This window comes from Crocodylus porosus, unplaced genomic scaffold (assembly GCF_001723895.1).
Source record: "Crocodylus porosus isolate Cpor-Errol unplaced genomic scaffold, CroPor_comp1, whole genome shotgun sequence".
NCBI classification, from domain to species: domain Eukaryota; kingdom Metazoa; phylum Chordata; order Crocodylia; family Crocodylidae; genus Crocodylus; species Crocodylus porosus.
The window spans coordinates 4829634-4846529 of NW_017728910.1; the positions used below are offsets into that span (position 1 = coordinate 4829634).

Here is a 16896-nt window from a genome sequence, read left to right on the forward strand (position 1 = left end):
CCCAACCTCTTACTCACTGGCACTGGAGCCCTGGTACTGAACATGCAGCCTGGCTGGCCATGTGTTTCACTACCGGGGTGAGGGGCCAACCACAGGGATGCTCTGGCAGCAAGAGCATCTCTCATGGAGGACCCAGCCTCCGGTTGCCTCAGGGGAGCCCTTCTCTACTTTTTTAAACATCAGGTTTTTTAGACCCCCGGATATCCAGGGGTCTAATTTTCTCGCTGCGCTTGAAATGGGGCACACTTTTTCGTCCCCGCACGTGCCTGTTGCACAATCTCAAAGGGGCTTGAGATGGAGCAAGAGGCATGTGTGTGCTCGTCTGGACGTGCCCACTATGTCATAGCACTGGCAAAGGATATTTGTGGCATTTCAGGAAGAAAAGTATTATTGCTAACTAACTAAACTAACTAACTAACATTGTTGCTAACTAAAACCTGCTTGAAATTATGACTTTGCTTCATCTTTAAATTGAAAGATTTCCTTGGAGGGCTTCATGGATCATATTGTGCCATTTCAACAAAAATAACATGAACAAAATAGAAAATATATATTTGAAATTAAAACAGTTGTGTCTCATATATTTAATCTCAATAGGCTTTGTTCAATTTTAAGATAAATAACAAGTTAAAATCCATGAAGGTAAAATACCGCCTACTATAGAGTGCTCACCATTTCTACTATTATCATAGCCAAGCATTTACTTCTGTGGGAGCATATAGAGATGCTGGGGATTAGAATGTCTTCTTTCTGGTAAAAAAAATAATAATAATTTCTTAAACTGCTGGAATGCATTTATTCTCAATCTCATGTTTTTCTGTTGAAAAAAAGTATTTTTGGGGGCAGATTTGATACTACTTTGATCCTATTATTTTCCTTTTATTCTAGAAATCTTGGGAAATCTGGATTGAGAGTTTCATGCTTGGGCCTTGGTAAGTGTGCTTAAATAATTACAAATATATGCTGACCAAATTCACTTCTCACTTTAGTTGGAATTGTGTTAAATCTAGACCTAAATTTCTAAGTGTTTGAGTGGATTCTTTCTTGGGAATATGAATTCTGGCAAATATTAAATAGTTGGGACAAGCTTCTCTGATAGTGGAAGTGGCTAAGTGTGACATATGTTGGCTGGTCCACAGCAAAGACACAAGTTTAACACATTGCAGTTAATGGAATTATTCCTTTAGCTGAAGTGCTAGAAATCCTTTGATGGAGGGATTCCAGGTTCAGTTCCTGTAGACCTGCAGTGGAGTGTTACATATAATAGTAACAGCATATCCACTGGCTTCAATACCAAACTATTATCTGGCCCACAAATTATAATAAGCAGCTCTTATGTAGTACTGTATTTTTTTCAGGTATCGTATCCTTCCTTTTCCCTCCCCCCTTAAAACATGCACTTTATTCTAGGAAGGCAGAAGAAAGAGAGAAAAAAACTTATTCCATAGTTATGGCCACATAGAGCAGGGACAGGGCCTAATCTTCAGATCACTCACCCTCCCTTTCCTACTCAGGGAAAAGTTACAGTTTTGACCCTATCACAACTGAATTGCCAACAACCGGTTTTTCAGACAACCAAGTGTTACTGTAGCTGAAGACTATAGATTCCATGGTGGACCTAGGATTTTTTTTAAAGCTAAAAACAGTCTGCAGGGCTATGAAATCAGAGGAGAGAGACCAGGAATCACTAAAATACAGTAGCATATTTGGATCAGACCATTGAGAAGGGGAGAGGATTGTTAACACCTGTGGAGTGAAGAATAATTAGCAGGAACTGGGTAGATTATAATGAACTATGAAGTCAATTGACTTCAGTGATACCTGAATAGAAATGCCACTACAGCTATCAGGCAGTTAGGTTTAAACTTTGGGTGGTGGGTGCAACCATATCACTTCAGTCCCGGTGACCTGTCCCTGCTGGACTTTACCCCTCCCTCTATGCAGCTTCTGGAGGGAAGAGAATAAAAAGAAGCAGCAGTCATGTTACAGCATCTCCATGCCTTTATTCTGGGCAGAAAATCAACTTTGCTGTTTAAGAGATGCAACCCAATATTGGAAGGCTAATTTATGTCAAAAGGGCATGTGTACCATGAACGTAAATATACTACATCTTATATGGTGTTTCTCACTCTCAGATATCGAAGTAGAGCTGAACCATGCTTGTAATCATCCCCACCCCCACAGGTCATCTGTAAAGACCAAATCTGATATCTCAAATGCTTACAAAAATGTAAAATATCATCATATCTAATCTATCCATAATGAGGTTGAACCTTTATTTAATGTATCAATATATAACTTGGATGACATTAATATTATATCAGATTTAGAACTGAAAAAAACCAACCTTACTAGTTTATCAAAAAGTATATCTCTAGCTACTCACATTTGGGTCCTGGAGGTACTGTAATGAAAAAGGTTAATTGCTTATCCAGTCCACTGAGTATATATCCCTTAGTCTAAAACTCTTGATTAAGAACACATACAAAGGATAAGACAGACTTTAATGTCTTTACTCAGGCAAGTGATTTCTTTAATTCCTGTGCCAGAATAACAACAGAATCGGTTTAGTATTCTGTAGGGGGGGAATGAAGGAATCTAGGTTAGTTAAAGAAGCTCCTACTCTTTTTTTTCTAGCTGCATGCACAGGTTTATGGTGAGAAGCTGAAGAACTAGTCACCTAAGAAAGGATTACTGCAAAGAAAGCACTTGGGCATGTGTTTAGTTTCTGCTAGAAGTATGTCAAATGTAGCATTAAATGCAGTTCTCTAAAAATCCTATGCCAGTCAAAGGTGAAAAAAACCCTGGTGATGATAACTGTTATAAAGGCAGTAACAAATGGAGGAACGATTTACAGTCGATACCATATTTTCTTGCATACAATATGCCCCAGAATATAATATGCACTTTGTTTTAGAAGGGCAGAACTTAAAGAGAAAGGTCTTTCCTTGTGGTAGCTCAGTAGCAATGGCTAGGGAGTAGAGCCTGCTCATTGTTCTACTCCTTGTGGATTGCTGTAGATTTTACTTTCAGTTTTACCACTAAGCAGCAGAACTTGCTCTTACTGTATATTTTGCATATAGTGTGCACTTCAATTTCCAGCAACTGTTTTTTGGCAGAAATGTGTGTCATGTGAAGGAAAATATGGTATTTCAAGCACATATTTTGAGGAAGTGAATGTGCACATATATGAGACAATTCTGAACGGTGTACATTTCTGGATGCTAATTACTACTCATTACATCCTTTCCCTTCCCAGCATATAAAGACATACTCTTGCATTTTACACTGAATTCCTGAAGTGATGGAGCATATGAATAAGATCTTATATGTCTGTGTTTATTTTAGCCCTAAATTAGGTATTTCCTTAGTGTGAGGATTTGATTTTGCAACCTTAGCTGAGTTGAGCACTGCTCTTTATGTAATGTTTTTGTATGTAACTATTTACAAAGCTTCAGTGCTGTATAGCTATAAACTATAGATTCATAGATTGTAGATTTGGAAGGGACCCTGAAGGATCATCATGTCCAACCCCCTGCCCAGGCAGGAAAAGGACCAAGGTCAAAAGACCCCAGCCAGGTGACTATCAAGCCACCTCTTGAAGACCTCCAAGTTAGGTGATGGCATCACCTTTCTCAGCAGCCTGCTCCAGATTCTGACCACCCTTACTGTGAAAAATTTCTTCCTAATGTCTAACCTGATTCTACTCTCCGCTAGTATGTACCCTTTATTCCTAGTTACTCATAGGGGTGCCCTGGTAAGTAGCACATCTCCAATGTCCTGTTGTCCTCCCTTGATAAATTTATAGGCTGCTATAAGGTCTCCCCTCAACAACTCTTGTGTCCCAACCCTGGATGGCTTAGGCTCTAGCCCCGCCCAGCTTCCAACCAGAATTACTCTAGCTAGTACTGCAGCCCTGGTATTTCTTTAAAACAAATTTTGTCAAAATTAATACATCTCCTTGACTTCTTGATTGTTGATTCACATTTGATGCATTAGCACTTTCTAATGGAAAAGCATTCCATTGGAAAACTTCTGAGCATCTCCAGTTGATCAATATACACTTTATACATACAACAAATTATGAACCCTGGTCTACTATTAAAACACAGGCATTAAGAAGAATGTGGTGGCATCAAATGAATTGTCTTTGAAAATGACTAGCCAGCATGGCTGAAGAGATTTGGTAGGGCATCTGTAGCGATCCCTTTAGAGCTAATTCATCAGGGAAGTACATACATCAGGTAGTTACATGGACTGGACTGGAAGGTAGGCTTTTGATTTCTTCCTCCCTCATTAAAAGCAAGTAGAGCACCCATTAGTCATCACATGCCAGCTCAATGTATCCCTCTCCAAAATAGGAGGTGCTGTAATGATTAGCCCATATTTATAAAGTGCTAAAATCCCTTGTACAGTGTTGAATTAAGAATGAGATCCAGTTAAACATAAAGACTTCCTCTTATTGAAATCAATCCTAGACAGCTTAAAGGATTACCCAGTGTTTAATTACCCAGTGCAGATATGTTTCCTGTCCTTCAGACAATTGTGCCATGAGCAAATGTTGTCATGGTAAGAAGAAACTGGTGGGAAAAGGGAAACAATAAAAAGCATGGGAAAGCTTGCTTCTAGAGACTTGGACTTAAGCAGTGGTGCTCAACCTTTTCTAGCCATGTGAGCCAGCTGAGTGATGTGTGGTCGTCTGTAGGCCAGATCAAGCCCTGGGGCCTGGCACCACCTTCTCCCTGCCTTGAGTGCCAGGATTGGGTACTGTGACACCCCCCTTCACCCTTCTTCCTTCCCCTTCCCCCCACCCCCGATGCTGAGATTGGGCACCAACAACCGAGCACGACCCCATCCCTCTCCCTGTACACCAGGCTTAGGATCTGGGAACCTGGCACTTCCCTCTCCGTGGGGGCAGGGCCTAGAGCCTGGTTCTGTGCCCACCCACCCCTACACACCAGGATCAGGTGCCAGATCCAGTGTACATGGCCTGGGGCTCTCTATGGGTCAGGAGATTTGGCAGTAGGGGAGTGGTGGAAGCCCCACTAGCTGGATGATATAGTGCTGTGGGCAGGATCTGGCCCATGGGCCAGAAGTAAAGCACTCCTGATTTAAAGCATCCAGAACTATAGAGACATTAAATATTTGTTCTTCTATGAGTATAGCAGCATGGGACAAGTGGTCTGTTTCAAATAGTTTGGGTTTTAAAAATGAACAGAGTGGCTGTTCTTCTGCTGTTTACAAAAATAAATGGTGAAGGGATCTACCAGGCATGGACCTGTCAAGCTGGGCAAAAACAATTTAGTAAGTGGTGAACCATATAACTCCTGATATGTTTTCCATAATTAGGCAGTGGAGAGGATCCGAAAGATTGAAACTGACTGAGCAATTGTTTTTTTCTTGAGTTTGCAGACTTTTCCTGAACTGTAGCAAATTTTCAACTTCTATAATAGATGTATCAGATATCTTTTGCCATTTCAACAGCATCAGCTTCAATGACTTATTTTAAGCAATCTGTTTTGCAGTTCCCTAAGAGAGAATTTTTTTTGCTTATCACTGCTGCAGTATTAAAATAAAAAAGTTCCCAAAGACCCAGTCATCTCTAACAATTTCTAAAATCTCACCAGGGTGAAAGTATGCTTCATTACATAGTGTGAAAAAATTAAAAAAACACAGAAAAACACAAAGCTGAAGAGAAACAAAAGGAGGGAAGTAATAATGGAAATATACATTCCTAAGTTATGGCCTGCCTTCCCTCCTTTGTGCTCTAATTATCTCTGTCACCATGTATCACATGCTGGTAATTAGTCAGTAATGTCAAATATATATAGTGAATATCTGGGACCAGAGGCATTTGAGAACATTTGTAACAGCTAACCTGAACCAGCCTTATATTTGGAAAGAATTACTACAGATGATGCTTGAAGAGAGACAGTTAATTCATTAATCATCCCATAGATGCACTATGCTTCCCCTTCCCTCCACCTCCACACCCTGAGTCACTTTTCATGTATTTGGCTGGAATTAAGTAGGAACAGGTAGTGCATAACCCATTACTCCTACAGCACACTCCTTACCTATACCACTTAGAGGTTTAGGAGCTCATATAGGAGTAAGGAGAGTCATAGGACCTGTTCTGTGTTGGTTTTGGCTTTTGCCTCAGTTTGGGTTTTTTAAAAAAAATGAACAGAAGACCTTGTTGAAAGCTCCAAAATGGTATGATGATTGAGGATACTTCAAAATCTGATCTAAAGCAGGTAAAAGAACCACTCAAAGCTCCTTTCAGTAGCACTTGCTCAGAGGTCATCATTCTTGCTGAAATGCTATTCAAGAGAAAAAGGCCACGCTTTCTTTCTCAACGGACAGTCAAAGCCAAATTTCTCTTACTCTAGAAACTGTCTTGTTTTTAAGAATTTTTGAGGAAACCCCACAAAGATGATTAGTTCAACATCTGAGGAAATAAATAATGAAATGAAACCAATCATTTTGAAAACATAAATCAGTCCAACTCACAGCAAGGACCAAAACAACTGCGCTTCAACAACAGGCAGTTTCCACAGAGAAATTGTCACAAAAATCTGTACACAAATCAGTTTCTTCTTAAGGTCACTTCTGTGATTTTTGCTATGAGGTAATATTACAAAATTTGTGTGTGGGCTCAAATTTATAGTGAAAATATATGCATATATTATGTATATAAATACAAATAAGCCCTTATGCTTATCTTTCCATTTTCATGTGTACCATTCAAATGCTGGAACCAATCCATCTGCAAAATCCTCCAGTGTCATTTCCTTTAATATGAGTGACTTGAGAAGCTATGAAATCCTAGACAAATCCTATTTGCCTCCTTCACAGAAGACCAAATTGGGGTATTTAGTAGCCATTGTTGAGAGAGATGGGACATATGCAGGTGCTGACACAGTGAATGGTGCCTGCGTATTCTCTACTCAACAGCTTCTCAAAGGAGAGCTGTTCACAGTTTGGCCACAAAATAGATCTACTGCATCTAAAAAGATGGGAACAGAATCAAGATTAGTGTTAATGTTGAATGATCCACATGACTAGACTGATGTTGGAGGAATCCAGCACAGAAATAACATTTAATATAAAAAAATGCACTCACTGGATTCTACTGGTATATCTACACGAGTGAAATCCATAGCATTTCTGGTTCGTAGAACAAGGCAGAAATTTGAAGGGGTGTCCCAGAGGGGAAGCAGACCCTCTTTTAAAAATGTTAAAAAGATGTTTTTAGTTGCTTGTCTTCTGCATCTTCAGTACAAAAGTCAAAGCTGGATTCTGCTTTCACTAGCTCTGGAGGTGAAAGCTCCTTCTAGTAGCATGCATTTTCCTCCTCCTGATTTTTTTTTTTTTTCTCCCATCCTTCAGTTTAAAATTCTTCAGCAAGCAAAGTGATCATTAGGACGTTAAAAGAAGAAGAAGCTATTTTGAGACTTTAGTTGATGAAAATATGCAGCAAATGGCCCAGATGTAACGAAGCAACCAAAGGGTCAGCACTCAGCCTTATTTTTTTTTTATGTTTTCAAAGTAGGGGCAAGGCTTCCTCACGCTCAGATACCGTGTGGACATAGAATAGATTTTACTTTTGATTCCGTGATGGGGTCTGGAGACAAGATGAGAGGTGACATTACATCTTGTCACAGGATTGTCTCTGGGCTGAGGAGGTAGGATGAACAGGATTATGATTATGATGAATCTATGGTTCAATGATCAGTTGAAATGACCATATTCAATTTCTTTTCCCATGGCCCAAAGAAAAATCCTGTGCTTGAACCAGTAGTATTAATTTTTAAGATTATGTGCTTTTCTTTAGTCTTAAAATTGCTATCCACCCCACCTTGGTTTTTATTGCCAGTTTCTTAGTTGCCATACTCCAGTGCAAAGATGGAGTAATGCCACTGACTTTGCACTCTGATTTACACCAGACCTGCCTGCATGAGGTAGTGGTGGCATTTGTATGACAGTGTTATTCAGGCAAACAAGGGGAAGGACTGAACCTTATGGGAATGGACTGGTGCTACATTTGTGTTGGGAAAATTGCCTTCTCGGCACAAACAGTGCGTGCACAGCCATTCGAGCTGTTGGTCATAGAAAAAAAGCAGATTAATTCTGCCACAAACTGTTAGCTCTTCAAATAACAACTTCATCGTTTTTTAGTGTGAGTTGCACCTGTTCGGTTCTACATGGCACACCGGGAGTCCCTAGGAGGGAGGGAAGGGCAGTGGCTGGCTCCCAGATAGCCTACCGGTGGCAAGCTGTCAGGGAGCCCTGTGAGAATCGATTCCTGCTGCCCCTTTAACAGTCCCAAGATTCCCAAGGGAGTGGTAGGGAAGAGGAGAGCAGTTCTCCTTCCCCCTTGCACTACTGCAAGGCAAGGTGCTGTCCTTAGTAACTGCTCCTTAGCTATTCATTGACAGCCTGCCCCTCTCCAAGTTGGGGGGGTGGACAGGCTTTCAATGATCTGGCTCCCTTAGAAGTGGAGGCACCCCAGGAGCAGCCTTCTTATAGACCCCTGGCTGGAGAGCTCGCCTCCAAGGCATCTCCAAGTAGGGATCTGAAATACCTGTACACCACCCCCTTCTTGAGAGATTTTTCCAGCGTTACATATTTTCTGGAAATTCTTAGCACTGCAGCTGAATGCCTGTCCATAGTCTTATTTGAAAGTGCTGCATTGATGCATCACCTATTTCAAAATGACGATTAGGGAAATTTTCAAACATTGGTGCTCACATTAAGATTTTTTTTTTACTACATCATAAAGATGTACAGCTAAGAGGAAGACAATCAACAGTGGCTAATTGGTAAGGGAAAAGCTGTAGGAAAAATATAATTTTTTAAAAATCTTTTCATTGTATTTTATTTCTTTTGAAATACAGCTGCTCGCTGAGATTGTGAGTCATCCTTAATCTGACAGCCATTGGTTTGAAACACCCAAATGAGGCTTTCATTTCTGTAGGGAGCAATTCATTTATAGCAACATAACATATATTGCTATGCTGCTGTGTTTGTAATTTCTCCAACTAGTTTTCTTATTTTGTGTTCCACAGCAGATAGTTTCTTCTTGGAGTCCAAAGTTGGACGTAAGTTTTTTGTGCGACTACAGAGAAGTGAAACACCAGGCATACCAATGATGTCCAAATGGGAGTTAATGCTCCAGGATTCCAGAAATAATTAATATCTTCCTGCCTTCCCTTCCTCACCCCACTAGGTATAACTATTTGCAAAATTGTTTTCTATGCCACTCAAGAAAGGAACAAATTGTCCAAGTCCATTTCACATGATGCTGTTGCACTTGTTGCCACAAGAGTCTAAAAGGTCCTTGTTGCTCTGAGACTAGCCACTGTGAAGGTAATTGCCCAGGTTCTGGTGTGTGGAGTGGAGTAAGTATTCCTTTGAGCTAAATGAAAGTTTTGTGGTGATGCTTTGAAAGGAACACTAGACCCTATAATAGAAACTGGGGTAGCAGCACCTTATTAAGACTACTGAAAGTTTTATGGTCCAGATGGCCAGGAGGACTTGATTAGGGAGGTATTCGGCTTGTAGGTAACTACGTGCTTCCCATAGACAGGGATGATCTCACAAATGTTGTATGCACATACACAGAATACCCTTTTCCCCAAAATTTCAGAAAAAGGTACTTACACTTAGGATCTGAGATGCGTGACCTCAAAAGTGCTGAGCACAAGTTGCTCCCTTTGACTTCAGTGAGAGCACTTTTGAAAATAAAGTTATATTTAGGTACCCAAACATAGATTTTGGCATGTAACTTTCAGCTCTTACATTTTAAAAAGTTCAACCAATGCTTATGCTTATGTATGTTGGGACAAATGTGTTCTTCATTTAACCTCAATGGATTTTCACCATTTTTAGGGACTGCAGAATTTTTCTATTATATCTAATATTTGGAAAGTTCTCTCTTAACAAAAAGCTGTGTTCTGTTAGTTACATTTCATAACTCCCATTTCCCCCTCTAAATCTGTCAAGTTTTCTCTGTGCCTGGCTTTGTGCAAACACTGATTTAATTTAGCATTAAAGATGCTGAGAAGCCCTTTTGAAAGCACAAGCAGCAGTTAGCCACTTATACTCTTTATGCCCTTGAAAATTTCTCCAGCTGCAAATAGGATACAGCTGGTCTTGAGCTAGTTTTCAAACCTGGATGCCAGAGCTATGCTTAAATCTAGATACCATTAAACTTTTGAAGCCAGCTGAAGCTTCAGCAGATCTAGTCAAGACATATAAACAAATGCCTCAGCACCAAGTTGAGTGCCTGTCTCTAGTTAGCTAGGCTTGGAAGGATGATTGGCTATAGTCTTAAAAAAGAGCACAGCAGACGCATATTTCTGCCTTTGCTTTTTATTCTTGATGACTGTTAGCTCAGCTTATGGATTCTTTAAGTTTTCCCTCTTTTTCATTGAAATGAACTCCCATATGCCACTTTTCCATCTCTAGTTTTCCCAATCACCTCCTGACCCTGCACTGGACCCAAACCATTTTGTGTGCGCCACATTATGAAACCTCTCTCATAAGTACACTGTGCAATAGCCTCTACTTTTCTGATGAATCATCCAGGGTGCCTTTTTTCTCAGGCATACTTCTCAGAGGGGGAATCATTTACTTTTAGTATTTGTTTTCATTGCTCTGGGATTCATGAGTATGTAAGACTGTATGGTACATCATAGGTAACTGGTAGGGGGTGCATTTTCCAACCTGACGGGGCCAGTGCCCCCCCCCAGTGGTCGACACTGATGCTATCGGTAAGGCTGGTGCTCCTCCAAGAAGGTCCTGAGTGACCTTTTTGCACCCTCATTTATCAAGGACTCATTTAAGACCGCTTAACTAACTTATTGTTTCTGATTATTGTGAAGCTATATAACCGGAGTGCTAGAACTACCACAAATTATCATATTTCTACTGTACTTCTGTGAATTTACCCTAAAGCAATTGGCCATTTCCAGAGTAAACAGCAGACATCGTTCAGAGAGAGACTGTGCCCAACAGGGTTATGCAGATGAAACATTTCCAACATTCATGCTAATCTCCATATGTCTAAACATTTGAGAATTTTGCTTCTGTAGTATTTCCTCCTTTCCTCAGTGGAGCATGTTCTGTATTACAGATTCATGGTTATCTAAATTCAGAGGAAGATCTGTACTTCATGAAGTATATAAATACCTCCTTTCATCTTACCTGTAGTTGAGACCTACATGCATATCTATACTGTAAATCATACTGAGACTATGAAGGTTATTTGCAAGGATGCCTGTGGGTATTTTTTTATTAGAAAAGCATTCTTAACTCACTGCCCTTTTTATAATGATTTTCCATGTGCAGCATTGACAGTGAAATCTTCTCCCATTCTGAATTTTCCTCTTTATAAAGAGATGCAGGGGATTTCGTAATTTAATAAAGCTGATTTTCTCCTCTAGCTTTTATTGTTTGATATTAGGGCCCCACTGGCTCAGCACTGTACAAAGAAAGAGGAAGAGAGAGTCCATCTCCTGAAGAGTTTAGAATATAAATAAACAAGACCATCAAAGAGTGCCAGCAAGAGTCTTATTTCCCCATTTTCTGAATGGAGAACTGAGGCACGGAGAAATAAGTGACATGTACAGCGTCACCCTGGAGGACTGAGGCAGAACTAGGAGTTGAATCCACGTTTGATTTGAGGCTTGGAAAGCATGACTTGTAAGGAAAGGCTGAAAGAACAAGTGTTATTAAGTCTGGAGAAAAGAAGACTGAAAGGGATTTGATAGCAGTCTTCAAATACCGGAAGGACAATTATAAAGAGAATGGATATGGGCTTTTCTCTGTGGCCATGGTGGGTAGGACTATGAGCAATGGACTCAAGCTGCAACAGTGGAAATTTAGGTTGGAGATTAGGAAGAATGTTTTGACTATGAGGACAGTCAAGTATTGGAAAAGGCTACCTAGAGAAGTTTTGGATTCTCCATCCTTGGTTATACAAGAACAAGTTAAATCGGGGTGGGCAAGTATTTCAGGTGGAGGGCTGCTCACTGAGTTTTGGCAAACCATTGAGGGCTGCATGACAGGCAGCTGGGGCAGATAAATATTAATTTTGTAAATTTTTTAGGGGCCCTGTGGGCCAGGTAGAATGGCCTGGTGGGCTGTATCTGGCCCACGGGCTGCATTTTGCCCACCCCTGGGTTAGATGGTCACTTGCCTGGGATGCTTCAGTCAGGGATGATCCTGTCTTTAGCAGAGGTCTGGACTAGATGACCTTGTGAGGTCCCTACCAGCCCTACTTTCCTATTATCCTATATCCCAGGGTCCAACGAAAGGATTTAAAATCAGCAAAAAATCTTATGTTGAAGGGAGAGGGGGACATTTTCATACCTAACTAGAAAATGTCACAAAAATATTTTTATATAAAGAAAATATTGCAGAAAAAGGTCAATTTCTATCAGCAGCTATCAATCTTCTTTCCTTAGTACCTTCCTTCCTCTGTCATTATCTAACCATGAGAGACTTAAAGTTATTTGTTCTAGGGAATAAGAGTGCACCTTAAACTTAATTTAAAGTATTTTTCTAAAGATACACAGGAAAAAGCATACTGAGTCCTGCTTTAGTTTCATGGACCAACTAAGAATACATTTTTTCAGATCCTTCTACAAGTGTAGTCTGTAGGAAAATCCCAAGAGCCAGGCAAAAGGAACTGCTGCATGTAGTGAAAGAAAAGGAGCGCTCCTCACAAGAGCCCTCCTTCCCCAGGCAGGGGCAGGACTAGGAACCAGCTGTGGAGTAGAAGTACCAGGTCCTCTCCTGCATGCAACAGGAGAGGAGCAGGAGGAAAGATGAAAGGAGTAGGCCTGTGTGAAGCAGCTACTATTCGCTTTGGATTCAGAGTCGGCCGATTCGGGGGACAGTGATTCAAATTGCTGTCCTGAATCGATTCGGCTAAATCTGATTCAGAGATTCGGCTTCTACCAAATCAGCCAAATCTCAAAATCGGCCCCATCCCCCACCCGCTCTCCCAGCTCCTGGCTCTTTAAAAAAACCAAAAACCTGCACTCACCAGCTGTTGCCAGGTAGTGGTGGGGCAATCCTCTCTGCCCCATGCCATGTGGGGGGCTCTGCCATGAGCAACCTGGCCCTCACCTGCTGTCCCAGCCCCCAGCCCTTTAAAAAAAAAAAAAAGCCCCAACTCACTGGATTCTGCTGGGGGGGCTATCCCCACTGCCCCCTACTGCCCCGCACTGCATGGGGGGCTCTGCTATGAGCCCCCAGAAGCCCCGAAGCTGCTTCAGCAGCTGGTGTGTGGGGACTTTAAAAAAAAAAAAAAGGGCTGAGAGCTGGGGCAGGCAGGGCAGCCATGCGGGGGGGCTCATACAGTGGGCAGGGGGCTCAAGGCAGAGCCCCCCATGTGGCATGGGGCAGCAGGGATCACTTCCCTGCCTCGCAGCAGCCAGTGAGTAGGGGCCTTTTTTAAAGAGCTAGGAGCTGGGGCAACCATGGGAGAGAGGACAGGGGTCAGGGATGCTCAGGGGAGAAGACAGGGGATGGAGCCTGGCAGGGGTCCCCCCATGTTCCCCTCCAACCCCCCCCACCCTCTACTTACCAGCGTGGAGTCTGGCTCCAGCTCCCTGCTGCAGCAAGCAGGAACTGCCCGTGTCGCTGAAGCTCTCCAAATCTTTTCTGATTCAATTTGGAGAGCTTTGAATTGATTCATACCTTTTAAATGGTCTCCTGATTTGATTCATATTTGGAGATTTGGCCACTGAATTGGGCCAAATCTCCTCCAAATTGAATCAGCACCCGAAGCTTCACACAGCCCTAGAAAGGATCCCACTCCTATGGGCCACAATGGCCACTGAGAGGAAATGTAGGTCTTGTTTCCAGTTGCCCCACCTTCCAGTTCATTTATCCTCTGTTTATGCAAATTAGACTCTGCTGTTTTATCATGCATTATTGGCAGGTTTGGTCTCAGCCTTGTAGTCTCCTTTCGATATTTAAATTGTAACTCCAAGGCTAGGGACAAACATTACACACAAACCAGTTTAAGTGAACAGAAACTGGTTTAAACCCATAACAGAACATAAGTTCAGTGCACATAACCAGTTTCAAAATGGCCAAAACTGGTTTGAGATAAACTTGGTTGAATGTAGTATCAGAAGGAACTGACTGAGCTCATACCAGTTTATGCAACTTCAGTCCCAGACCCCTTCCTGGTCTAAGTTAAACCAGAGTCCCCCAGCATCCTGGCATGCTTTCTGGGCTGGGTTTTCTGCTCCAGCGCAGCAGGTCTGGCTTCGCCCCTCTGCACCCTAGACTGAGCAGGGACAGGCAAACAGGCAGGGATGGGGGACTGGCCAGATGCTTGTCCCACAGGGGAGCAGGGAAGAGTCTCATTCCCCCCATCCCTCCCCTATTCCCACTGGCACAATGTACATTTCTCCACTGGCTGCTCCAGCATCGGGAGCAGGGCCAGCCCCAGGAGAAGGCCTGGAATGATCTGGACAGAAAGGGGGTTGAATTCCCCCGTCCCTGTCCCACAGAACCAAGCTGGGGTCTGGTGGGTGCTCCCCCCTTGCTGCTGCAATGCCAGCTGGCATGGCCCTCTTAGGTGGGAGCTGGCATGGTCCCTTAGGTGGGGGGAAGGAAGAGGGGGGGTTATTCTCCCTTCCACCCCCACTGCCCTCCAGGGACTGCAGCAGTATCTGCCAGCCCTGACCACCGCCACCACAGCCACTCACTCCCTGTCTGGGGCCCAGAGGCAAGATAAGCCCCCTCCTGCATCCTCTGCCAGACGCTGGAAGGAGGGGGGAATAACCCCCCACCTAAGGTGCCCTGTTGACCAGCCTTTGGTCAGGCCCCACCCTGCCGCTGGAGTGGCAAAGGGGCAGGGCCCTGATGGGCCAGTAGCCCCTGCCATGTGTCCGAGAAGCACGAGCCTCTTCCTGGTGGGGAGCTGCGTGCAGGGGGTCAAAGCTGCCATGGACTGTGGTAGATGGTGGCACAGGGACTTGGAGGGGTTAATCGCTCCTCAGCCCCTCTCCCCCCCAGCACCATTGTTGCTGCTGCTTGCCTTATGCAGTCTCTGGCAGCTTTCCCCACCAGAAGCATGCCCCCCTGCCAAGAAGAGGCTCACACTCTGGGACACCATGACAGGGGCTGCAGCCCCCATGAGGGTCACTCCCACCTAACTGCTCCAGCAGCAGGGCAGGGGCCCAACCAGAGCCTGGCCAACAGGGTCCCTTAGACATGGGGCAGGGAGAAGGGGTTACCTTCTCCCTCTGGCAACTGGCGGAGGGGGCAGGAGAAAGCTTATCTTGCCACTTAGCCCCATGTAGGCTGCAGCGGTGGCAGTTGGAGCTAGCTGACCCTGCTGCAGTCCCCCAGGGGCAATGAGGGTAGAGGGGGGAATAAGCCCCTTCCTGCCCCCCCACCTCAGGGGGCAATGCCCTGGCCACACTGCTGCAGCAGCGAGGGGGGAGTGCCTGGTGGACCCTGGCTCTGGTCTGAACTGTTGGGACAGGGAGGGGCAAATTAAACCCCTTTCTGGCCAGTTCACACCAAGCTGCTGCTGGGGCTGGCCACGGCCCCTCAGCACAGCTTCCCTGCAGCCAGGGGTGGGCTCTGTCCTGTCCTGTCCTGAGCTACTTCAGGCCTCTGCCTTCATTTCATGACTGTTTATTCACTAGCTAATTGGTTCAATCTAGGCAGGTTAGAGTAACCTGCAAAGATTGAATCAGTTCAGACTCCAGCTTTTTGAATGGCTGTCCCTAACCCAAATGAACTTCTTGGAAGCAGGCAGGAATCAGGCACTTGTGACATAAACTCAATGACAGATTTCCGTAATGTGGAATTTCATTTTAATCACTGATATAGTATAATGCTATTTATTTTCCTTTTTGCAGACTAACATCTAGCATACTGCAGAGAAGAATTGTGTACATGTGTGTTATGCTATGCTATACACTAATGGTAGATGCACAAGCACAGCTATCATGTAAAGAAGTGAAGGGTTTAAAAGAGTTCAAATACAATATTAGTTATATACTATGCCAGCCAACCCAACCTATTTGAGGCTTATTCTAAAACATATTTACTAGCAAGAGTGGCATGGGCAAAGTCAATTAAGTATATCCTGTCTCCTAGTTCTGGTAGGATTGGACCCAGGCTTCTGTGCTGTATCTGGATACAACCAGATAGTGTTAAATCACTTTTAACACCATGCTCTAGTTCCCATCCTTTCTTAGCAGTCCTTGGTTCACTTCAAACCATATTAAAAATCTTCTGGTTGGAACAGAAGTTAAACAATTTTCCTTTACTCTCCATACTGAATTTTGTTTGGTAAAAGATTGTACCATTGCGTTTTTAGCATTGGTAATAATAGTCTACATAAATGTAGCCAAGTCTCTTGGCAGTTGCTGACATTTTAGTTATCATATTGCCTAAACCTCTTCAGAGAAAATTTAAACAGCCAGACAGTTAAAATACAGTGGCTACTGACACCTGGTCTGCACTCATATCATTTTTAATATGGTACCATGATGATAGGTACTTTACAGTGCTTGGAGTACAAGCAGATAATAAAGATCTCCCGGATCTGAAGAATTTACAGTCTAAGCAAGTACTCATGCTGGTAGCAGGAGTGGGAATTTTTATGGTAACAGCACTAGGAAATTCTAGGGTAGAAACATCCCTTTGAATTCCTGTTCCAGCAACCAAGCATTGTTTCTCATTCCAGCCACATGCTGTGTCAACCATCCACAGTCTCTGACTACATAACCAGACGAGATCATTGCCTTAGGAATGCCGACAGTTTTGAGCCCATCACGCCTTCATTTTGCGATGCAAGTCTGTACTAGGCATGAGATTTTTGGGGATGTTTAAAACTAACTTGCAAAAGAA

The 16896-nt window shown here is 43.1% G+C and overlaps 1 protein-coding gene across 1 annotated transcript in view; it reads left to right on the forward strand.

Moving 5' to 3' along the window:
• KCNAB1 (potassium voltage-gated channel subfamily A member regulatory beta subunit 1) overlaps positions 1-16896 on the forward strand; it is a 225230-nt gene that overhangs the window by 137692 nt on the left and 70642 nt on the right. The window contains exon 2 of the mRNA XM_019532631.1: positions 889-932. Within this exon, the coding sequence (XP_019388176.1) occupies positions 889-932 (44 nt within the window). The remainder of the gene's footprint in view (positions 1-888; positions 933-16896) is intronic.